General features: G+C 36.7%; 1 protein-coding gene across 2 annotated transcripts in view; it reads left to right on the forward strand.

Moving 5' to 3' along the window:
* The window catches only part of LOC149563062 (trafficking protein particle complex subunit-like protein), a 67,716-nt gene extending 45,287 nt beyond the window's left edge, over positions 1–22,429 (forward strand). For both annotated transcript variants that reach the window (XM_089826477.1, XM_089826478.1), the window contains exons 6-9: positions 18,542–18,883; positions 19,105–19,286; positions 19,406–20,247; positions 20,392–22,429. In XM_089826477.1, the coding sequence (XP_089682603.1) occupies positions 18,542–18,883; positions 19,105–19,286; positions 19,406–20,247; positions 20,392–21,998 (2,973 nt within the window). In that variant the 3' untranslated portion in view covers positions 21,999–22,429. The remainder of the gene's footprint in view (positions 1–18,541; positions 18,884–19,104; positions 19,287–19,405; positions 20,248–20,391) is intronic.
* Positions 22,430–25,642: the final 3,213 nt, after the last annotated feature.

Here is a 25,642-nt window from a genome sequence, read left to right on the forward strand (position 1 = left end):
AAGCTGCCTTTGATTTCATCAAGGGTTTTTGTGTGAGGAAATTTGTGGCAAATATTGTGATACTAGGACAAGCCAACTCCTTCTGCCCCATTTATTTTTTTATAATGCTAAGGACCAATGTATGATTGTTGATAAATTTGCAAATATTTTTGGCCCTTTTAGTGCATGATTTTATCCATTCAAAATCACCAATATCCTCCCACTTGAGGTCAAGGCAATGGGTGAACATGGAGACCAAAAAAATTTCAAGTGCCTCTCTATCAAAAGTTTACCTGTAGCTATTTTAAATCCATTAGAAATTTAGACATGCTAAGAAAATTTTAAATAAATTCATAGATGCCTCTTCATCAAAACTTAAAAAGTTAAAAGTTGTAGCTACATCACTTGTTGCATTATTTGTCACCATATTTTCCTCCCCCACCTCACATATGACTTCCACAATAGCCTCACATAAGTATGTGACATTTTTCACATGTGAGGAAGCATTAATAGACTTCAAGAACATGGTGGATCTTGGAAATAATGCAAAAAAATTGTATCAATTATCATGGATCAATCAACAAATCAAAATTTAAATTATTTAATGCATTTAGGGAAGTAGAATGATCAATCACCGCTGCAGGAAACAAGAAAATTGAGGAGTATCCTGTTCCTCCTATCTGTCCAACCATCTATCATGATGGTGCAACCCTTTTGGCTCCAAGAGTGTCAATGGTCTTCTAACTCAACTTTTATATTATTAACCATTTTTTAATAAGAAGGGGCTACTTAACTCAACATCAATAGGGGCTTTAAACCGTGCCGCACAAATGATTACAAAGTCTATCATGTCTTGCCAATAAGGAGGCCCATCACAAATAGATTATGATTAGACAAAGTAGAGTTCAGATTCAAGCTATAAATTTTAAAATTTAATTTTACATTTAAAGTAATCAAATTAAAAAGAATTACCTGACTGCAATAAATTGAATGTTGCAAAAGTACCCAAAATTGCAAGTTTGTTTTCTTGTAGCATCATGAACCTCCTTGTTCCAACCATGCTTTCAAGTGAGGGTTGTGCACTAGGAGTAGTGTGGCACAAAATAATTGTCTAACTTGGATATCCGGACTATAGGGCCAAGGCCAACAGTGCCACTAGGAGGAGCAACAACAGAAGCAGTAGTTCTAGTAGAAACACTAGGACGAAAGGGAGGCATGGAATAAGTTATGGGATGCGAATGAATGGGAGCCAATAACACAAACTCTTCCAATTGCCTCTTCCTAGTCTTCTTTTCTTGTGTACGTGTTTCTAATTGGACATGATAGATTTTGTTTTGCTTGGACAAACTGTTTTTTACATGACTCAATACCATTGCCGAGTGTGTCGACAGTCTATAATTTCTAGGGTTTTATCATTTTGACCAGTTGTGAGTCAAGTTGACCTTGTCGAGTTGGAGCTGAGACAAACTTTGGGAGCTTTATGGTCTCCCTAATGTGGTTTGTGGACTCCTTGATGCTCTTCTTCCTTGTTGGTTGCAAGCCTATATTGAGAGGGAGTTTTAGTATTAGTGAGACATTGAGATGTATCTTCCACCCTCTATGAATAGACATGGTGGTAATGCATTCTTCTCTAGGAGAAGTTTGAGGTGCAAGCCCTCATTGCCCACCCTCTCCAAGTAGGTATGGTGGAACCACCCTTTGCGAGTAAGCAAGGTGGTAATGCATTCTTCTCTGCGAGTAGGTATGGTGGAGCCATCCTTTGTGAGTAGGCAAGGTGTTGATGCATTCTTCTTTGAAAGAAGTCTAAGGTGTAATCTCTCATTGCCCACCCTCTGTAAGTAGGTATGGTGGAACCACTCTCTACGAGTAGGAATTGTGGTAATTCACTCTTCTCTTCGAGAAGATTGAGGTGTAAGACCTTTCTTTGAGGTGCATGATGAATCCACCCTTTGCAAGTAGATATGATGGATGTCACGAAAGATATTCCATGATTGTTCTTGTTCACCCTCTAGGAGTAACTATGGTGAATGTTATGTTAAGATGACAATCGTTTCCAAAATTTGGTAGTAGCCATGGTGGACCCTTCCTCTGGAAGCAACTATGGTGGTCTATGTGACCTAGTTGTTCAATAGAAGATCCTCTCTAGCTAAAGAGGGAGTGTTGATGTTAGCGTCGAGAGGATGAACCAAAAGTTATCGAGAAGGATTCCTCCCTAGCTAAGAGGAAGTGTTAATGTTATTGTAGCTATGGTTAGAATCCTTCTAGTCGATGTAGATATCATAAAGGTTATGATAATATAATTTTTGTGATTCAATAATTATGCTGATTATTGTGATTAATAATAAAATAATTATATCGTTAATATAATTATTATATTATTATATTATGTGATTATATTGTAATTATATAATTATATACAATAATATAGTAGTACAATAATCATTATATTATTTTGTGGGGACCAACTTTATTATGTTAATAGTTAAGTAATTGGGGGCCTAAACTTTATAAGGGTAGTCTCCCTTCATGTATCCCATTTGATTGGTATAAAGGAAGATTAATCTTCCTCTCTCGAAGATACATAGAATGGAAAGTATACAATCTGCTTTATCATCTATGGTTGGGAAGGCAACAAATCTGATAGTTTGCCTATTAGCTAACGAGCATTACTTGAAATTCAATAGAAACAACACCCAATTCTTGCCATGCCTAAGTTGCCTCTAGAGGCACCATCAAAGTTGAGTTTGAGGTACTTCTAGTGGCATGCATCCCTCAACTATTTATTAATGTTTCTTCTACCTATAAAAGGAGAGATCTTCAATCTAGGCCATCTTCCTCTCATTTTCTCATCCTAATAGCTCATCTCTAAAATTTTGCAAGAATATTTTAGGGTTCTATTAAGTGTTTCAATTGTAGAAGCCTCCATTTCGTTTACTAATATTACGATAATAGATAATCGTCTATTATTAGTTAATGGTAATCTTTTTGTAAACTATTGTAAACATTGGAATGTTTCTAATATTTAGTTAGCTTTAGTTAGCTGTAGCATTTTAAGCTTTTTTTTAGCTAGAATAGAAGGTTTCTTTTCTTTACGATCGTTTCCTAAGAAAACATTGTTTCATTCATTTGTATATAATGACCTCTTAGTCTATGTTAATAACAAGCAAATATTTCCAATTAGTCCGTAATATGGTATCAGAGTCAATGCTTCAAATTTTTTCGAAAAATTTATAATTTCTATTGAAATTATTTGTTAAGATTTTTTGAAATTATTTATGCTCTATAACAAAAAAACCCGTCTACGGTTTCTGTTTTTCGTATTATCTATTTGAATCTTGAAGATTTGTAATAAAAAATTGCACCTGTAATAGATTCAGCTAGGGTTTTCAAAGAAACAAATCACCAAATTTGTTTGCAAATCAAATGATCCTTGGTTCGTGGTTCGTTGATGCAAAGTTTCGACCATGTGATTGCATCTCGTGCGATTTTCTCCTACTCACGACTGGCAAAATCACATCTAATCTCTGCCCCTAAGCAATTTTTTCCAAATTGTGTTTGTTCATGTGTGTGACAAATTGGTGTCTATTCTTGTGTGTGCCGAACTTTGGCGCCGTTTTTTGGTAGTACAAGGGAGCTCACGACTCTGCATTTCTTTGGTTTTTACCCAAATAAAATTACGCCCTTCACACAACCTTTGTCACCTTTCAAATCCGCCTGTTTCTTGGTTGACTTATGCTACAAATTTCATCCAAATCCACCATTGATTGGAGCTCGTTTTGCAACCGACTAAGGTTTTCATAGAAATCCTAATTTCTAAGCTCAAAAAATTATTTTGATTTTAGATTCTTGGTGGGTATTTTGAGAGCTCAACTAGGTTGTCGTCGATTTTTTTGGGTGCCTCGATTTTTGTGCCTCAATTTTCAAGCCAATGGATTTAGAAACTAACAACATATTCCTTCTGCATTTTTTGAGCTCTTTGTTGGGTCTCCAAATTTTCTGGGTCTTCCATTTTTGGGCCTCGAAGAACATGCCTTCATAGATTTTCACGTCTTTTCATTGGAAAACGTGCCATGACATCTCTAACAAACATTCTACTCAAGCACAACTCTAAATTCAATGGTTGAAATTATGACATTTGGAAGTAGTGGATCATCGCAATTTTTGAATATCAGAGCATTGATCAACTTGTTCTGGGTGTTATGAAGCGCCCGACTGCTCCTGGTCCTGATCAGGATACATGGGATCTGAATGATCGGGAGGCAATGATGCTTCTCAAGTTATTGGTGGCTGACGATCAGCTCTCTCAGATTCCACCCGGCAAGACATCTGCCGAGATCTGGACACATCTCAAAGGTCTTCATGAGACTTTGTGACAAAAACAAAGCTTTCCTTTTGAAGAACACTCCGTTTACTATTGTCATGGATGAGCGAACCTCGCTCCAGGCACATCTGAATAAGATCCAGGAAATCCGTGATTAGTTGCTTGCCATCGGTTGTAAGATGGAAGAAGAGGATATTGTAGTTATCACTCTTCAGCATTGACCAAAGTCCTATGAACATTTCATTGAGACTCTTAACATCACGTCTTCTGGTGTTGATATGAAGTTTACTGATCTTTGCACACTTTTGCTTTAGCAAGATGGGTGGAAACAATAGTTCGGTAGCAGCTCCAGCTCTAGCTCCACAGAGCAAGCCTTTGCTGCTAAATGCTTTCAGAAGGATAAAGCAAGTTGCAATAGCCGTCTCAGCAGAAGTCTTTTGCTCCAACATCAGATGGCTCCCGAAAGAACATTCAATGTAACTATTGCCACAAGTTTAGTCACATGAAGTTTGAATGTTAGAAATGCTCAAAATCTAAGCAATTAGGTTCGCGGCCCAAAGCAAATAGTGCAAAGCACATTAAGTAGACATAATCTACCTTTTATGCTGTCATGGCGAAAAGACCTGTAGATCATGTCAAGTTGTCTACTTGATACATTGATTCAGGTGCCTCTCGTCATATCACTCACCGCAGACTAGTTTAGTGACTACCAGCCTTATTCCAATTCTATTATTTTTGGTGGTGGAGAATAGTATGCTATTGTCGGCGAAGGCAACATTTAGATTCAGTCTACTGGGAGGAATCTCATATTCCTTGATGTGTACTACATTCCAAGGATGGAACTAAATCTTCTCTCAATTAGTCAGTTGTTGCGACACTCTCCATAATTGGATGTCACCTTAAGTTCACATCAGTGTACCATCATTGATCGGGCGACTCAATCTACTTTTGCCGTGGGTCTTGAGGATCATTGTCTTTTCAGACTTAGTGATTCTAGTGATTCTCGGGACTTAGCTATGGCTGCTCGGCGGTCTTTTGTTAGCACACTTTGGCATCAGTGATATGGGCACTTAAATGTGCATTATCTCTCACAGCTTGCTCGGGATGAGCTTGTTCTTGGATTGCCAGAGATTCAGACTCAACAACTTGGAGTTTCTGATGCATGCTAGGCTGGGAAGCAACATTGTACACATTTCACAAGTGGCGATTCATGGCAAGCGTCTCAAGTACTTCAGCTTGTTCATGTTGATATCTGCGACCCTATGGCCACTCGTGTTCTCAGGTCCAAGTATTTTTGTTGTCTGTTGATGATTTCAATAGAAAAATGTGGGTGTATTTCCTTAAAAAGAAATCAGATGCATTTCTTGTATTTCACTAGTTTAAACCTTTAGTTGAAAAAGAGTGCAGAAAATCTATTATTACTCTTAGATTAGACAACGGGGGGGAATTTTGTTCTAATGTTTTCTCTATCTTCTTAGATACTCATGGCATCAAATGCCAATAAACAACACCCCACACACCACAACATAATAGTGTCGTTGAATGTTGAAACAGAACAATCATTGAGATGGCTCCATCCATGCTCGAACACAAACATGTTCTGAAGAAGTTTTGGCCAAAAGCAATCAAAACACTGCAGTGTATCTTTTGAGCCGGTCACCCACAGTGGCAGTCAAAGGTAAAACTTCGGAAGAGACATGGTCAGGTCGCAAGCCCAGAATCAGTCCCCTGAAGGTTTTTGGCTCCGTTGCTTTTGTTTGGATCCTTGATGCATCACGCACCAAGTTGGATGCCAAGAGTCAGAAACTCATGCTTGCTAGATACAGTAGTCTTCACAAAGCCTACCGCCTGATCGATGTTGAGACATCTCGTCTCATCTACAGTCATAATGTAGTCTTTGATGAGTAATGAGGACCATTCATGCCTGTTTCTTCTATTCTTGATCCAACAGACCAACCTATGAAGGCCCATGATTTGGGAGTTAGGCTTCCATTAGGTCCACCTGATAGGAGGGCTCCAGTAGCTCTTGAAGCTCCGATTATACCAGTGATCCCTGTACAGACACCTCCAGTTTCTCCTGTAGGATCACCTCGCTTTGTAGATGCTTCACTTGAGTTTGATCCAAATTCTTTTAATGAGGAACTTGATCACCAAGCATGTCCTAATACTAATGTAGGTCGTTCTCCTCTCCGACCTAAGTGGTGGGCTAAGACACTTGTTGATCTTTGTGATGATGAGCTCATTGATGGGAAAATTGCTTGGAAAAAGAGCAAACCTACATAGTCTATCAACTTTTTTCTAATGGCCAACATTCAAAGTGTGATTGAACCTCAAACATATTTCGAGGCTAAAGAAATTCTAGAGTGGCAATAGGTAATGACATTTGAACACCAGAGCTTGTTGAAGAATAACACTTGGGTCCTTTCTGATCTTCTAGTAGGGAAGAAACCCATTGGCTGCAAATGGGTTTACAAAATAAAATAAAACTTTGGATGAGTACAAACTTCGTTTAGTTGTGAAGGGCTTTTCTCAGCGTTAGGGCATTGATTATGAGAAGACCTTTGCTCTTACTGCAAGATGAGCACCATTAGATTAGTCCTAGCCATGGTAGCACAGTTTGGCTGGAAGGTCCATCAGATGGACGTCAAGAGTGCTTTTCTGAATGTTGATCTCTATGAAGGGGTCTACATGACGTAGCCTCCTGCTTTCAAGGTTGCTAGTAAAGACCATCAGGTTCTCAGATTGGTAAAATCTCTCTATGGCTTGAAGTAGGCCCCTCAGGGATGGTACATAAAAATTGATAAGTACCTCAGCGATCAAGGCTTCAAGAGGAATTCTTTAGACTGAAATTTGCACATCAAGACTATTGATAGTGACATCATCCTTTTAGTTATTTATGTGGATGATTTGATCATCATTGGCAGCTCGACATCTTTGATTCAAGGAATCGAACAGAATTTATGGCAGTCTTTTGATATGACTGACCTTTGGCTCATGCATTATTGCCTAGGTGTTGAGGTTTGGTAACAGTCTTCTAGTATATTCATCTCTCAGTCCAAATATGCTAGGGCTCTGTTGGACAAATTCTGTATCCTAGATTGCAAGCCTACATCTACCCCTATGGAGAAAGGTCTCAAGTTATTAGCCAAGTCTTATTCTCTTTCCATTGATGATACTACATACAGGCAACTAGTAGACAGCCTCATCTACCTCTTTGCTACTTGGCCTGACATCAGCTTCACAGTCAGCTACATCTCCCGCTTTATGACAACTCCTAAGGCTGATCATTGGATGACAACAAGACATGTGCTTTGTTATGTGAAGGGCATTTCAAATTATGGATTCTATATTCTCGAAGTTCTAATCCTAGACTTAGTGGGTTCGCAAATTCAGATTGGGTAGGCTTTGAAGTCAACTTTTGGATGTGTGTTCAGTTTAGGATCCGGTGCAGTCACATTGACCAATAAGAAGCAACAGACAATTTCTCTCCCCTCTACCAAGGTTGATTACAGAGGGATTGTTAAGGTAGGATATGACACTGTTTGGCTTCGTCAGAGGCTTGCAGATATGCAGATGTCACCAGCAGGACTAACTACTTTGTTTGTTGATAACAAAAGCGTTATCAAATTAGCATGAAATCTAGTCTTCCATTAACAAACCAAGCATGTGGATGTTCATTGTACGGGACAATAGTTTTGCAGTATGTTCCTAGCACAGATTAGACTACAGACGTTCTCACCAAGCCTCTTGGTCCTGATAAGTTTGTCAAATTCAGAAGACAGCTTGGTGTTGTAGATAGATTAACCATTCAGGGAGGGTATTACGATAATAGATAATTGTCTATTATTAGTTAATGGTAATCTATTTGTAAACTATTGTAAATATTAGAATGTTTCTAGTATTTAGTTAGCTGTAGCTCTTTTAGCTTTCTTTCAGCTAGAATAGAAGGTTTCTATTCTTTACAATGTTCCTAAGGAAATATTGTTCCATTCTTTTGTATGTAATGACCTTTCGGTCTTTGTTAATAACAAGCAAATATTTTCCAGTTAGTTCGTAATAACTAATTGTTGCCATTTCATTTTCTTGTTCTGAAACATTCGTCTATTACGTTCATTCCTTAGTTCCAATATGACCATAAATTAAGTGAACTATCTTCCATATACCTCTTCAAAGGCATCATTGTTTTAATATAGGCCAAACTTGAAACATACTGAGGATGGATTTAGGAATGATTGAGCTCCAATCTAACTTATTACAAATTCATGACCAACAATGAGATGCATAATTACCAAGGTTGCACAGGGATGGGGGTACTTGGGGTACTCAAGGTATGGGTACAACTATTTTTCATAATAGGGGACGGAAGTACTCGTGTATGTTAAACTTTATTTTTAATAATACTTTTATATTTATAGAAAATCTGAAAATGAGTCATGACAATGGTTTTTGAAAACAAGAACAGTGATAAAATTTGCAAATGTAATGTATTATTTTCAGTTTCAAATTTGCTGTATGTTTGTAATAATAATATATGATAATGTTTAGATGCATAACAAAGAAAGAAGACTTTAAACATGAACAAGAAGATCATAAATCATATGACAATGACATATTTCAAATGATTAACTTCTGACTTGAACAGTGATAAAGTTTATTGTTGATCAATATTGTCTCAAAGTTTCAAACCAATTAGGTATTGAATTAAGCTTGATAAACAAGCTGATACACAAACAAAAAATCGATTTTTTTTTTTTCAGAAATCTTAATCAAAGTCCTTAGCTATGATGCTCTCCATTGAGTACCCAGTACTTGGGATACGTGTACCCAGTAGTTGGGTATGTGGGTATGAGTACCAGGGGTGTGGGTATGAGTACTCATGCAACCTTGATAATTACAATTGAGGAGGAGATGATCCCCATCTTCTTCTGCATTTGCTCAGAATGGGCATCTACTAGGGCCCCATAGAACCCATTTTAAAAATCCATCTTCAGTAAGAATCTTATTGTGGAGGGAAAACCAAGAGAATAGGCCTGCCTTAGGAAGACAAAGCTTGTCCCAGCGTAAAACAAGTAGGGTAGAGGTTTACAAATAGTTGTAACCATCTTTTGGGCTATAATCCCCATTTTTCGATTTGTGTTAGACAAGGCAGTCCTTACCCAAATTGATGGACAATTTCCTTTCCTTTAACACTTTATACAAAATGTTTTTCTCTGGGTTGGGGATATCCATGGAATCTAGGGACTTCCATTTCCAACCTTTGGACATTTTCTCCTTCTTTTGGGTCTATATATAGTTCCTAACCAACCTACCCAATTTTGATTTAAGCACATCCTTTGCTGTCTCCATATTAGCTACCTTACCTAGAGCACTATATCCTCCCCAAGAATTGGACCAAATTAGGGCCTTTTCTCCATTGCTCAAGTTCCATGTTAATGTAATGTCCCTTGTCGGGACCTTACATTATTTAACTTATATTTCTGGATTGAACCTTTCCAGACTAGTTTCATGTATTTTCCTCTCTATTTTTGAATGTCCATTTTTAAGGTTTAGTATTCCTTTATCTACTTTGTAATCAGAAATGATGTGTCTTTTCATTTGATTGATTTATTATATTATTATTTATTATTTATAAATAATGAAATTATTTTGTTATTGTTATTAATATTAATGCAGTTTATGGATTTTGATCAATTAATCATTTATCTTAAAATTATATTTTATTATTTTATAGAATAATATTTAATTATCACTTGATTTATTTCCCTACTTTAATATTATTATCATGTGATAATATAACATGATTATAATTAATATAATTGCTAATATTATATTATTATTTTATATTATTAGTTATAAATTATAATTATAATTATTTATAATTAATTATTAATTAATATTTTGATTATATAGATCTTATTTTGAGGGGGATATCACAATCCTCCCTCTCAAATTTTGCTTGTTCTCAAGCACAAAAAAGATTAATAATAATTTTTCTTCTAGAGACCACATACAAAGCATATAATTGGATGCAAGAAAACATAAGGGATTTATGGAGTATACATCTTAATACATGGAAACACAAAGCATACACAAAATAAACATGTAAGTGCATGAAAACATGAAGAAGACTTATCAATGCATGAAGACACAAAGTGGATGCGATGTAGAAGCATAATGCATGCATTCTTGATCAATGCTTTAAAATTTTCAATTTACAGTGAGCTAGGATGAAGAGAAAGATTTACAAAATTTACTTCTTCAATAGAATCCTACAACAACAAGTGATCATTAGTACATACGTGTATATATAAGTTTCAAAGAAAATGTGAGTCATGATAAATTACTCCAAGCCAAACCCATACTAAGCACAAGAGCTGAACTTTGGCCCCCCTTGGCCTCCTTGGCAGGTGTTAAGCATCCACATGAGGTGACATACTTAGCGGGATGCTTGTTTTGTTTTGCTCTTATTATTATTTTTTGTCATGAAGAATACTTAGGATATACATAGATTGCTTAGGCACCAAACTCAACAATTTTCCTCAAAGTTTACAAATCCAAACCCTTAAGCCTTTCTTGGGACATGCCTGCAAGGCGCTCAGGGTCGCCAATCCTTACATTATCTTGGGTGTAACCGATTGGCTGGATTTACACCAGCCTCTCCCTGAATACACCTCTGTTATCTCTCTGCAGACTACCCCTGTAGGTAAATTAGTAATAAATTATATGTGAATTGAACAGACCATGCTATCCTGGTTATTGTTCCCGTATATGAGAATATTGAGATGCAATAGGTTACTTAGACACCAAACTGAACAGTTTCCCTCAAGGCTTTTATAGATCCCAAGTCCGTAAGCCTTTCTTAGAATCGTCTGCAAGGCGCTTGCGGTTTTTGATCCCTACCCTGTCTTGGGAATGATGGATTGGATGGATTTATACAGGTCTCTCCCTTATTGCATTTCTGTTCTTCTTCCTAACCTAGAAATAATAACTACTAATGAGCATGTATGTTTAATACTGTACATACTTGTTATAGAGATGCATAAGCTCCATCTTATGATCTGAGTGTCTTACGTAAAAGTTTTCTATCATATATCCATGCATGTATCCTTTATACATGTGTCACATATATTCCATATCAATCCAATTTACCTTTCATGCTATATGTGCACCTCCTTTATAAACTTGTCCTCACCTGAAAGATGTATCTTAGGAGACATGTCTAAGAGATCCCCTCTTTTTAAAATACATTTTTATGGCATTTGTGCATCTTCGCAATATATTTGATAATAATTAATCTTTAAATCTGTCAATTGATGACTTATTTTGATGTTATTAATCAAATAGTCCCCTTACTAATAGAATGTCCTCTTCACATCACTCAAATGATCTCAAATATCGTTTATACTTTTAACATTACTCAGCACAAGAGGTGTGGACTCTTGGAAGAGTCTTGGCTATTAGACTCTTTAAGATATGTGAAGATTGTATCAGCAGCAACAATTATTGGTCAGCAGAATTGTGAATTACTTAGGCCTTTAACTGATATTTTGTCACCAGTTGTTCTGATTGTTTGTTTGATTGTATATGGATGATTTGGAGTCTTAATGTCTACCCACACTTTTGAGTTATGGATGCAATGACTGGTTTTCTTTTTCAACAATATAGTCATTAATAACGGAGTATAAATCTTCAACCCAATAAATAAACACTTAATAGACCAGGTATTCATCAATGGGATTATGATTCTTCAATGCAATGTAATAATACCCAAACAGAATGGACGATCAACAGTATCTTCAAAATCGGCAGCTGACATTCATCAACAAAATAATAACATAACAGTAGATTTGCAGCACCTGGAAAAAATGTGGCTTCAAATCCGAGCCTGTTGCTGTCCTGTCCAACAATAATGTCTTTTGGTTTGAAGTTCAGCATCTCCAGGAAGTACCAGTTCAAAAAAAAGTGAGTTATAAGTGGTTTATTGTGACAAGTCTGCCAACCGACACACCTTTCTTCAGAAACAACCTTTTTCATTGAACTCTGTGTTTATCATACAACAAGGGCAACAATCCCATCACTACCAACAGCAATTATGTATCGTCCTGTATCAACTGGTATCTCAGATGGTTGCATCGCTTCACAATCACAGAAGCACTACGAAGATTATAGTCTCCATATTAGCTTCCAAAAATGCCAACTTGATGTTGGTGCTGTTTCATCTCATGAAATGTAGGAGACAATTGTTGAAGATCCTTGAATACCCAAAGCTTGAAGCAAACATCCATGGTGACAAAAACCGCGTAAATAAAAATTGTAATAGCCGGTTCATCAGCCATTAGTCCATAGTGCTTCAACATATGTATTAGTGTATGCTACCTGTCGGGTGAATATTTTGTAACTGATAGTTTATGCAGATTCAGTCGCATAATAGGGTTACCAGCCACAACTTGAGGCATAGTCTCTCCTACCTTAAAGGTAAGGCTCCCCATTCTCACCGTTCCTTGGATCAACTCAAGGTAAGCAAGAAGTTAAGAGATATTTATAAGGGTGTTACCGATATTCTTTCCTCTTGTTTCAAGAAAGAAATCCACTTACTTGTGGAGTGGGCAATGAGTAAGCTTGATCTCTTTAACTGCACTTCTATCTAATAGTTGGAAACAATGATACCGATACTAAACACCAACTCAAAGGCTGATTGAAAGTGCACCGGCTTAGATCTATATCTAGCTTTTCTAATCTATAAGAACAGCCATGAAGGTTACATGCCTCTATGCAATTCTTTTGAAGGTAAATCTCTACCATTGGGGTGCACATACTTCTAGAAGTAGATGATTTCTACACGATAATCCTATAAGCTATTTTAGTTCAAAGATATGAAAGTAACTTAATTCTAACACATTGCATGAATGCAAGACGATAATATAAGCCACAGCCAAAGCTTTTAGTCTATACCACCACAATCGCTCCCAGTCAAAGGTTCGGCTCCAATTGTTTCTTGTACTCACTTTTCTTTAATAAACATACAAGAATAACATGAATTAAAGGTAGTAGACACAAATTGCAGTCACAAGTTCCAATTTTTTCTACCACAACTGCTTCTAGTCAAAGCTTCTAATCCAGTTGCTTCTTTTTATTCACTTTTGTTTCAAATTCGTACCACACAATCACAGTTATGCTTGCACAAGTTTGGTAGAGCTCTCTTGCATATAAAAAATGATTATTTTATTATTTGCAATGAAGGACACTCCTCTATATAGCCAAAGGAGAGAGAAAAATTGAGAAAAATGTGGAAGGAACTTAACCACCTTGATTCAGTCAAACTAAGAAAGTAGATTTATTGGATTACATGATTGAAGGTGTGTGTAATCGGGTTACATGCAAATAGATTACACACAACTTATCTTTTGAATCTACAAAGCTGAAAATACACTTGGAGAAAATGTTGAATCTGTTGATTCTAAATGAATCAATCCTATAGATTATTGGCAATGGCCTTGTACTTCGTAATGCAATAGCGGATGATCACAGGATTAGGGGTTTCCGAGTTCTTGTATTTTGTGCCACTCCATTCACCTTGATGACCATGGCGTTGCATCTTTTGATAGCCTCTGATAGTCTTTGATGAGTTGCCAATTGTCATATGAAAACTTGATGTAATCAAGCTTTTCTCATTCCATAGTTGTCGTGAATTCTCCTTTGTCAGATTTGCACATTCTGGAGTTTCCAACACTTTGAAAACCTTCTCAATGATGTCCAAATGTAAACTTAGGACAAACTTTCCCTACAACATTTTTAACTATTTTTTTTCCCCTTTGGATCAAAATGCTTGGCACATTCCCACACGAACTTAGTTCAAGGGAAGCCACTGGGAAAGTGGAGACCTAATGAATTATTGCTTCTTTTGATGTGAGGCATACTTTCTTGACATAACGTCTCAATTATTTGAAGAAATTCTGACATATCTTGACTTGAAGAGTTCGCTGCAACATGAGAATTCCAAAGGGTGAAAACATCTTTTACTGGGATTGAATCCATGAGGGTTTCAAGATTTGAATAATGATGGCAAATCCATGGAGGATAAGTGTTCTAGGTATGATTTAGATACTTATTGAATGCTTTGGAAGCTTGGAAATGATTGGAGCCGCTTGTATTTTGGGCAATAACGACAATAATGGCCAAAATTGTCTTTTTCCAAGCAGATTGTATATGGCAAAAAGTGGCTCTTTGGCTAAGAATACAAGTAGATGTAGTTTGAAAACATGTGGATAGGAAACTTCATGTTTAAAAATGAGAGTTTTCCCCAAAATCGGGATTTAGAAATGCATTTACATGTGGTGAAAAATCATCATTTTCAACTTGTGTAAATGTGTAATCGGGCTTTTAAAGTCTGATACATATTTGGGAAATATGGAGTTGGGCAAACTTGGAGATGGAATGAATATGAACGCTGGAAATGTGAATGGATACTTGCATTCTTTGGGAGAACTTTTGTCATTTTCTTCACAAACAAACCAAAAATTAAACAAAAACAAGCACACAAAGTATTTACAAAACAAAGAAAAGAAAAACATATCTCTTTCTTTGACACAAATTGATAACTTGGAACAAAAATCTAGGGCTTCATTTAAACAAAAGGAAAACAAATAGCAAAAAAATGCAATAAATAAGCAAAAATGATCAAGAAATGCAAACAAAACCCAAATGTTACACTTACTAGGAGAGCAAAGAGTAAAACTTGGAGCAAGAAGAAATTGAAATGACACTCTTCTCTTCAAAATCAGGTTTTGGAAATGTGTTTGCATGTAAAATCAAATGCTTTTGGAAAATTCAAACTCCAGCACTAAATCGTGGTTTCCAAGTGCAAATGCATATGTTGAATGATGCAGATGTGTTTGCAAATGCCCTGCTAAGTGCAGAGCACGCTTCTCTAAGTGATTTGCATGTTTGAAAATGTCTCTTCAAGAGCAAATCGGGGTTTAGAGATGTTAACACATGTACATAAATAATGTAAATGCTTCCACCAAATCCTCCCCCTTCCCAGTTTCTAAGCAGCAAGTGCTTTGGAGATACAAGATGGAAGTCATGATTCAAAACGTGCTTTCCCAGCCCTCTTCCATGCCTCATTTTCCTTCAAATGCCCAAATCGGGGTTTGGAGAATGAATTGCATGTTTAAAATATGCAGTGCAAGTGCATAACTCCCAATCCAAGGCAATTCCTAGTTTCTAAGCAGCAAGTGCTTTGGACATACAAGATGGAAGTCATGATTCAAAATGTGCTTTCCCAGCCCTCTTACATGCCTCATTTTCCTTCAAATGCCCAAATCGGGGTTTGGAGAATGAATTGCATGTTTAAAATATGCAGTGCAAGTGCATAACTCCCAATCCAAGGCAAAATCAGGGTTTAGAGAGGCCATTGCATGTTTAAAATGTCTTGCTTTTGCAAAAAACATGCTGCAATAACTTGGACGCCCAAATGGAGAGGAAGATTATGTTTAAAATGTAGACTTACGGTGAAAATCAGGGTTTGGAAACCCATTTACATATTTAAAATAACCTCTTTCCATGCAAATTGGGTTTTACAGTGCATGTTACTTGTTGCACGTTGGCCTTGTTTATCTCCTCTAGCTCTTCTCATCTTGATGATGGATCACTGAGCGTGACTCAAAACATTGATGCAAAAATATGTCACACAATCAAATCCAGAATTTTCATCTCTCTACTATACCTACACTATTGTCTAATCTGGTTGGAGGTTTCCAAAGAGGCCTTTCTCATGTTATTCTTGGGCAAGGATTATATCTCTAACTATATTTTATTCTTTTTTTCGTTTTGGATTTGTGAATTGGGGCAAATATAAGGTGATCCATGAAAGTGGCATTACCTATTTTCTTTACATAGAGTATAACAATTAAGTCTTATGGAGATAGGTCTTCACTTTTGAGATACGAGTACTTCTTATGCCATTAATCTTGTCAACTCAGTCAGAGACCATAGCTTGTGGTGTGTTGAAAACTGGACATATGCTCATTTTTATCCATTGGAAATTTAAGGCACCTATAATCTGAAGCAAAAGATAGGGGCTCCTAAACCTATCAAGAAATCTTAAGGATTCAAAACTTGGGAGGACCCATATTCCAATCTGTAATTTTTACTTTGAAATATCACTTCAGACCGGAGCATCCAGGGCACAAGAAATATTGGAAGGCTAAAAAATGTACCCTTTATCCTAAACTGCAAGATACTTTGAAAATTTGTCATGCCGATTACAGATGAGAACAGGTAAACCATAGACTCAGAGATGGTTAGAAAGTACACAATTCTGTAACTTCGAAACTGGTTGTTAAAGTGGACGATCTGGGCAGCAACACAGAACTGGAGACTTGACCTTCTATATGTTGTAGCGTGTCTTGATTCTTGGATTTTGTAATGAATAACAGTCTACTAAATAATTACAAACTCGGTCTTTGCGAAACCTGGCAACTGAAAAAAAAGTAGTCAAATTTCTGAATGAAACAAACTTATGAAAAATATAGCTACAAAAATGTATCAAATGAGTTTGGCAAGAGTTTGTGGACAGTGCTCCTTAATTGTTCCCTATTGTAGTACAAGATGGTTTGGAGGGGTGGAGGCCCTGCCACCAAGCCCAAATAAAGCCCTTTGAAACCACTTAGACCTTCATGGTGTGCAGCAGTATTATAATTTACTAAAAAGCAAAACACTGTGCAGTTTTAGTTCCAGTTTGTACAAGAGAAATGCCAGTAAATTGCTTTTTTCAGTGATTATCCTACAATTTTGGTGCCATTTTTGCCACATTGGGTTACCTGTGCAAGTTGCATTCATGGACTCACTGAGTCTTACTACCACACCTTGCTTACTCTGTGAATACTGGTTTCAAAACTAACCTGCAAATCTTACAACTTGCTGAGTTTTCCAACTATGGCATATGCCATATGGGATGCAAGAGACCACAATACAAGAACATCAACCAAGGATCTAGACATAAAGTTCTTGTATTTGTGTGATTGAGACACTGACAAAGTTTTTAGCAGTATGAGCAATTCTTTTTTGAAAATTTGAATCTACCTTGAAACTACGCACAGTCAGACATGGAACAATCCTTATTTGACAAGTGAGTGAGCAGTTTGTGGGTTGACAGAATACATAAAGTGGTAGACAAAACTCACATAGAGAGTCTCAAGGACATCTATCTGACGTGCACTTTAATTACCTGTAGAAACTCATGTTATTTATAAGTAGCAAATAAAAATGTCAATTCTACAGTGAAGGAATCATAGCTAGTCAGGAAAGCAAAAAATATAAGCAATGGGAGAAAGGAATAATGCAAATCTAAGGTATTAAAATGTGTCTAGTTATGCTGGGGACTGCTTTGACCTGCATTAAAGATAATGTTGCAACAAAAATATTTCTACATACAGAAAGGGCATAGCAAAGTCAGTGTTGATCAATAAGGTGCTAAATGAGCAAAGATGGTAACTTTCTGATCAAATGCGCTAAGGGTATTCTAAAGTTGATGCAAGGGAAAGTACCATAAATGGGTTGTTATTTTACCCACTTGCTTAAAATTAAAAAGAAAAGGAGGAACCTGTAAGATGAACAATTAATTTTATAAACAATCTAATTAGTTGGAAGGAGCAATAGATGATAATAATTCACCTAATTGGGCACTGTAAAAATGCATTAAACCTTGAGACATGAATGGGCAGTAGTTAAGGATTTATTGCTGTTTGGTAGCATTAAAATTTTATTTCCCACAACAATAATTGGCTAGACACTATTGTAGTATTGGATTGCAACTACTCTACAGTGATTTTCCACTTCATTTCTCCTCTCTGGATCTGCCTTTTAACTTGGACATGAATTAAAACAAGATGCTCACTTGTGCATTGAATGCATTATGCCTTCAATGTAGAGCATCATTCTATGTGGTCAATAAACCAAGTAGAAGATGGGGAATTGGCAGATCAGCATTCTTGATTTGTCTTGTCATCTAATGCTTTCCCTGGATTGTCTTTTTCCTGTGCAATTTAGTGGACACTACAGTCACGAATGTGTATCCAGCTTTGAAAATAGTGATTTATCTGTTATATTTTTGCACATATGATGACAATGTCAATACAATTCAAAATCTCAATGTTGGTATCCAATAAAATCTTTTGCATCCATATTTTATTAAAGTAATAAAACTAGTGTAAATGTATTAACTGCTAATTGTAATGGCAGTTGATAAATAACCCAGCTGAATTGCATCCAATCCAACGATTGGTTGAAATCAAAGCTGTGGCAGAGCAGGTATACTTCAAAGTGTCAACATTACTGTTGCATGGTGGAAAAGGAATAGAAGCAATAAAATGGTTCAGGCAGCATATGACTTTGTATGGAAGATTGGTGGGGTCACAAGAAGCTGCATTTCTTCACTGGGAATGGGTCAGCAGACAATACCTTGTATTTGCTGAGTTACTTAAAGCGAGTTCACTTGGAGCTTCCACAGTTACAGGCCCTTTATCGGGCATTCCTGAATCACCTGTTACAAAGTGGGAACAACAACCGGGGTACTATTATCAGGTTTGGTAACAATGTAATAAAACACTTTTGCAAGACAATAATTTTTAGGGAAGAAGTACATTCTTTGATCATTACTGTTTTCTCACTGCTTATGATTTCATTTTAGCTCTTTGAAATTTCAAATTTCATTGCTCTTGACTACATTGCACTTTTAGTTGCTTTTCATCGGTCTATTTGCATCCAACATTGAAGCCTCTGACTTAATCCTGTGGCTACTTCAGTTAGCAGCACATTTTATGAGAGAGAGAAGAAGAACCTTCAAGTTTGCTCTAGACAAGTTTGAAGCCTCTGAAAATCAAGCCACAGATGTGTTTCAAAGATCCTCACAAGAATTAGACACACCTCTTTATGTTGGACAATATCCACAATTCTATGAGGATGCTGGCAAGTTTTGTGTTCAAAGGTGATTTTTTTAACTTATAAATGACTATTATTCACTATGTATTGTGTTTTACTGTCCACTATTTTTGGATGCCAAAGTACTAAGTATTACTGATTCACTTGCCATCATGTACACTCTAGTCTTACTGAAACAGAATATTTGGGGCATGTCATTGTGGAGCAAAAGTTGTTTAATCATTCGCATGCTGTGATTGATCTACTTATGAAAGCTTATGAGGAGCATAAGATGGTTAATGCTAGCAGAATGGTTTACCATGTTGGAAGTGAGATGGGCCATGAATATTTCTCTGCAGGGGAGTATGGAAATGCCAAGAGACTCTTTGATTCTGTTGCAGGATTGTACAGACAAGAGGCCTGGGTAGCATTGCTCTGGGAAAGTCTAGGTTACTTGAAGGAATGTACAAGAAAACTGCATTTGTTGAAAGAGTATGTTGAGTATTCTCTTGAGATGGCAGCTTTACCTATATTATCTGGTCCTGAGGTGGATGGCCTTACTTCTCAAGATGAACATGTGCCAGCAGGTCCACTTTCATATTTACGAAGGGTCAATATATATGAAGAGGTTATTGGAATCTTGCGAGGAGAAGCCCCTCTTTCATTGGCTCAGGAAGGAGATGGTGCCCTTTTTGTGACAGAGGACAAGCCTATTTTCCTAGAAATTGATCTCGTCAGTCCTCTGAGAGCAGTTCTTTTGGGTTGTGTTGCATTTCATGAGCACGTTGCAAAACCAGGGAGCACAGCCTTCTTTACTATATCATTACTAACTCATTTACCCTTACCAGTTGAAATAGATGAGTTGGAAATTCAATTCAATCAAGTTTCTTGTAATTTCCTTGTTCACAGTGAAAATAGACGAGCCATGGCAGACCCTTCCAGAGCTCAGCAGCTTAGAATCCTAACAGTGGCAGACTTGGAGTTACAGCCAAATAAGTGGAAGAGATTATCATTTAATGTTAATGCAGGTAAACAAATTTCCCCAGTCTGTTCATCTCCCTTTTCTCTAGTGAGTTTCGGGTTGCGAAATATTTTGATCACATATCCAAATATTCTAACACGACAAACTGATTTTTACTACTTCTAGTATTGATAATCATATGATTTTGCAGGTCAAAGTGGGAAATTGGAATGTGTGTCAGTAATTGCACGTTTAGGACCTCATTCAACCATCTGTTGCAGAGCTGAAAGTCCGGCATCTAGAGAAGATTTGCCACTTTGGAAATTTGAAGATAGACTGGAGATGCTTCCTATGAGAGAAATGAATCTTTCTTTCTTCGGACAGAAGGTTATTCAAGTAGAAGAGCCAGAACCTTTAGTGGATGTTGTTTTAAGTGCATCGGGGCCCGGATTTGTTGGGGAGATGTTCCCAGTCTCCATTATTGTGAATTCTAAAGGGCATCCTATCCATGCTGGGGAGTTAAAGATTAATATTGTTGATTCAAAATCAGGTATAATGGTGAGTCCACGGGAGGCTTCCTCCTCATCTGTGCAGTCTTATCATGTAGAGCTTCTGATGGACTCAAACAATATAGATAATTTAGAAAGAGCAACAGGAACTGAGGGAAATTCTCAGAGTTGCTCAGGTCTTCTCTGTCTTCCATATGTAGATGTAGGCAACTCCTGGTCAACTCAGTTATACATACGTTGGCACAAACCAAAGTCGGTGACATTGTTTGTTTCTCTAGGATACTACTCTGTTTCTCAGAATGGAAAAGAAGACGCTTCTCAAAAGACCCATGTGCACAGAAGCTTACAGATAGAGGGTATAACTGCTATTGGCATAAATCACCGTTATATGACACCTTTCCGAAGAGACTCTTTACTACTGACAAATATTCAAAGGAAAAAGGAATCTGTTCCACCCATTTCATTGGCTTTGAATGAAACCAGTGTACTTATGGTAACAGTGAAAAATTCCTCTGATCTTCCTCTAAGATTGGTATCGATAAGTGTTGAAGAGGAGGATGGTAGTTCATGCTCCGTACGGACAACAAATGTAGTTTATGGTGGGTTTAAGGATATTGCAACAGGAAATATGGAAAGTTGTGACAGCTCAACAGGACCTGATCTTTCTCGCTTGTTAATGCCAGATGAAACATTCAAACAAATATTTTCCATATGTCCCTTGATTATGTCTTCATCACTTTGTGTGGGAACTATTTATGTGAGATGGAAAAGGGATACGGAATCCATCCAATCTTTTTCTTGTGATCAGCTTAAGGGTGATTCTCAGTCTCAGCCTTCATTTTTTAGCTTGCCCTCAGTGAGCTTAACAAAAGTAAAACTTTCACCTATATGTGTGGAGAAGGCACCATTAATCATCAGTGTCCAGTGCCCTTCTCATGCTTTACTAGGAGTACCCTTCACCCTATCTCTGAACATAAAAAATGAGACTGCTTATCTGCAGGAAATTAAATTCTCATCAGTTGACTCCCAGAGCTTCCTACTATCTGGAGCCCATTGTGATACAATTTCAGTTTTGCCTTATGCTAGCCATATATTGTTTTACAAGCTTGTTCCACTTACATCAGGCCTGCAGCAGTTACCGCAGGTTATTCTTACTGCTAGTCGGTATGTGGCTAGTTTCCATCCTAATCCAGCTAGTATGCAGCTATTTGTTTTTCCATCCAATCCTCATTTGAAATTTGATCCTTCCAGTTGTGTGGAGGGTATGGTAAATATTGGATCAATCCATGCAAGTAAATGCCAAAAGTAATTGAAACACTGCTTTTATTTAAAAATTCTTGAATGCATACAACTTACTGAGTACCAATGGTAGAAACCTAGTTCTCGATTTTGCAAGTAAAGTTAGAAACATGGATTCATCTAATGCTTCTTTGTTTCTGACGCCAAAGTGTGGTACTCAAATTATTTGGAGAGACAGCTGAATCAAGTCAGATATCTAACAGTAAGTTTTTTTCAGGTCTCACTTAGAAGCATTTATAAGGCTATTTGAGTCTGGAATTATTGATAATAGCTTCCTTATAACACCTGTATCATTATTTGTACTCGGTACAAATTATTTTTATTTGGGTAAATATTGAAATATCCCCAAAATATATGTTGAGTGGTTCTGTCCCTTGGAATACTTATCGTGATTCTTATTGCATGAATGATCAAGATGTGTCTATTTTGGAAAACTGTAAACATGCGTCATTGATCAGTTCTGATCTACCAGTTATTGATGAGACTGGATCAGATAAAAACTAATGTTATGTCAAATAAATGATTCAAAAAGCTCGTCATTGCTAGAGATAAGGGTAAATAAATATGAGCATGAAATTCCATTCAACTATAAAGATTTGAGCTTTATGACACTCCATAAAGATATTTGACTCATTCTGATGCCTGACTCAGAAACGTATATGCAATTTCCAATGACTTGTCTTAGATCAACTTTACTGTTATAGATTGGATTACATATATATTTATATGTTCCTTAACATAAAATTCAGTGGTGGTCATTTAAAATACAAAATGGTGATGCCATGTTGGCACTTTTTCAAGATAATATTTTAATATCTACCAATTAATGTTTACCAATTTTTACTGCAGTTTTCAGAAGCATGATAGCATTTTTATACTGTATAATTCAAGAAAGTTCAGATGGCTCACCCTTCAAGAAGGCAAGGGACTTGCCGTACAGTGTATGCAACATATTGAATAAAGTGAAACATCTTACATATTATTAATTATATTTGTGTAGTTTTACAAGTACTATCTTACATTTAAATTAAAAAATAGTCAGTGTTTAGAATTATTCTTTCCTAGACTGTGTTGCAAGAAAACAACCTTAGCAAGTTTTGTGCACAGCAAAAGTAATTGCATTTCTCTATCTTCACCGGTTCCCTGCACGGTATTGATTTGGTATGCACTGCATCAGGGCATTTTGATACTTATTGTGTATGCTAAATTATTGGTTAAAATATATAATTTGATTACAAAGTAATGCAAATTAGTCTTTGAAATGGTAGTCATGACAAGCAAGACGGGACGTGAATTGGCTTCTTCTAGCATATGTCAACATTGCTTATTCGGAAAAATTAAATTCAAGTTGACATAATTGCATCACTAAATAAATAAATGGTTAGTTAAATAAGTAAATGATCTGTTTCTTTATATGGTCTTATTCAGACAAGTATATTATGTACAAAGTCCTATGTTGCAGACATCTTAATGGTGCTGAGGGGTAGTATTCTAGAATATAAAGGAAACATTACTACATGTTATAAATGAATTATATTACTATATATTATCTACATGAAATTAATATACCATAAATAATTTGAAATTGGTACTTCTGAATTTTGTTTTTGATTAAGGATAACAGGTTTTGAAGGGTGCCTGAAACCCTATACGTATCAGAATGTATTCAATGAAACCCAAACAAAAATACTATAGCCCAAAGTTGAAACGGGTCACCAACCAAAACAAGGTGACCAGGGTGGTCTCACAGATAACATCGTACATTTCCACCACCAAGACAAGTTTAGAACGGGAACTTGAAAACCCCATGGTTACAAAAGAAAAGGACAATTATTTTCGAACCATGACAAACTACGAAGAACATCATGCCAAAAGTGCCAGGGTAATCAACAAGGACCACCTCAAACATGCGAGGACTCAAGATTTACCTTTTAGTCCCGTCTTTTGAGAACGTAAAGACATCATAAGATGGAGTGGAGGATTTGACCTTTTTCCCTTTTATTGAGATCCATCCATCCTCCACCATCCCAGCAGCCTTCTGCCACTTAAAAGTCAGCAACATCGCAACCAGTCCCCAAAACCCCTGCGACAGGAGAAGGAACTCCACTACCATGTGATTTTTGGACCCCAACAGTAGAAGGGACAACAACACCAACTAGAGACAATTGCAAGAGGGGCCACAACCGAATCACTTGTTACAACATCCATAGGAGGGGCACCAGAATTGGTCACCACCGTTGGGGCAACAATTGAATCAAAGACAGCGGCAAAATCCGCCCTTGAAGAATCCCCTCCAACCCCAACAAAGGAAGCTTTTTGAACCATGTAGTGATCATCTGAAACCCCCATCCACCAAGGAGGTGACTTCTTCGATCGAACCCTTTCAGAGGAGCAATGCGTAGCAAGGTGATCGGTCTTATGGCATTTTCTGTATTTGAAGGGGATCCTTTCATAATCAAGAAGCTGAATCCAAGAGCCATTAGGAGTGGTCAACTTTATCTTTGTAGGGAGCTCCTTGGAGACTGATGAGTCCTGATAGTGCCTTGTTTTTGTTAATCTTTTGCCTCATACATTTTCCACTTCTTTGGCATAAAATTCCCTTTTTGCTAAACTATTGATAGGAAATTACAATATTTAAGTACTTCTCTAAAGAGGGAAGAATAGTTCCTAAAAAGTTATTAAGTTTATGAAAATGATATATTGTGATTGATGCTGCTACAAGAGCTAAGTAAAACAAGGATGCGTAAGAGTGGAGCCAGCCGTTTGAGTGGAGGACCAGTTTGAAAATTATAGTTTTGCTATGATATTTTCAGCAAATAGTTTGAATGTTTAAAACAGAACAGTTTCTGGTTGTATGTTATTTTAGGCCAAGATCATTTTGTAAAACAGTTATATGGCTAGCGGCCAAAACAAACTATCTTCCATATTTAGGGAATAGGCTGTTTTTTCATTCCAGTTTAATTGATTCGGTTAAAACTTATTAAGTCTATATAAGTGAATGTAAATTGCAAAGACAGATAACGCATGACATATGAAAAATACTCTCCTTATATTACTTTTGGAAGTCTAGGATATTGAGAACCTGTAGTCTCTGCAGTAGCTGATTTTTAGACATCTCTCACCCTGTGAACCAGAGGAGGACCCCCTCTTGGGAAGCTCGGTGAGATCACTTTAGTTTATTTTGTAAGTATTTTGCAGTGATTGATTCTTTACGCATCTTTTGATAGATTAATTTGAATGTGTTTATTTGCGTATTTCTCAATTATCAGAGTTCATTGATGCTTGTTATTGTTAATCAAAGATTTTATTGCCCGATGAAATAGTTGGCTGAAACATTTGTATCTATTTTGCTTATCATTGCTTTATCATTGCTTAAATCTCCATCCGTTCGTTAAACCACTACCTGTCCTATTCACCATATTTCTTGTCGCACTAATCATACTCCCTGTTACTCTTATCATACTTCTTGCTGCACTCAGTTTATTGCAAATAACCTCCTACTGCCACTAAACCTCCTGTCGTAATCCAAGTAAAATCAGACCAACCTTTTATTCGGGCAGAACTTTGTAATAGTATTTGTAAAGACATTATAATTAATTAATTACAGGAGTATTTGTGAATTATTTAGAGATGTGTTAATAATAATCATAGTAT

This window comes from Cupressus sempervirens, chromosome 4 (assembly GCF_028749045.1).
Source record: "Cupressus sempervirens isolate cs-2001-9-10 chromosome 4, ASM2874904v1, whole genome shotgun sequence".
NCBI classification, from domain to species: domain Eukaryota; kingdom Viridiplantae; phylum Streptophyta; class Pinopsida; order Cupressales; family Cupressaceae; genus Cupressus; species Cupressus sempervirens.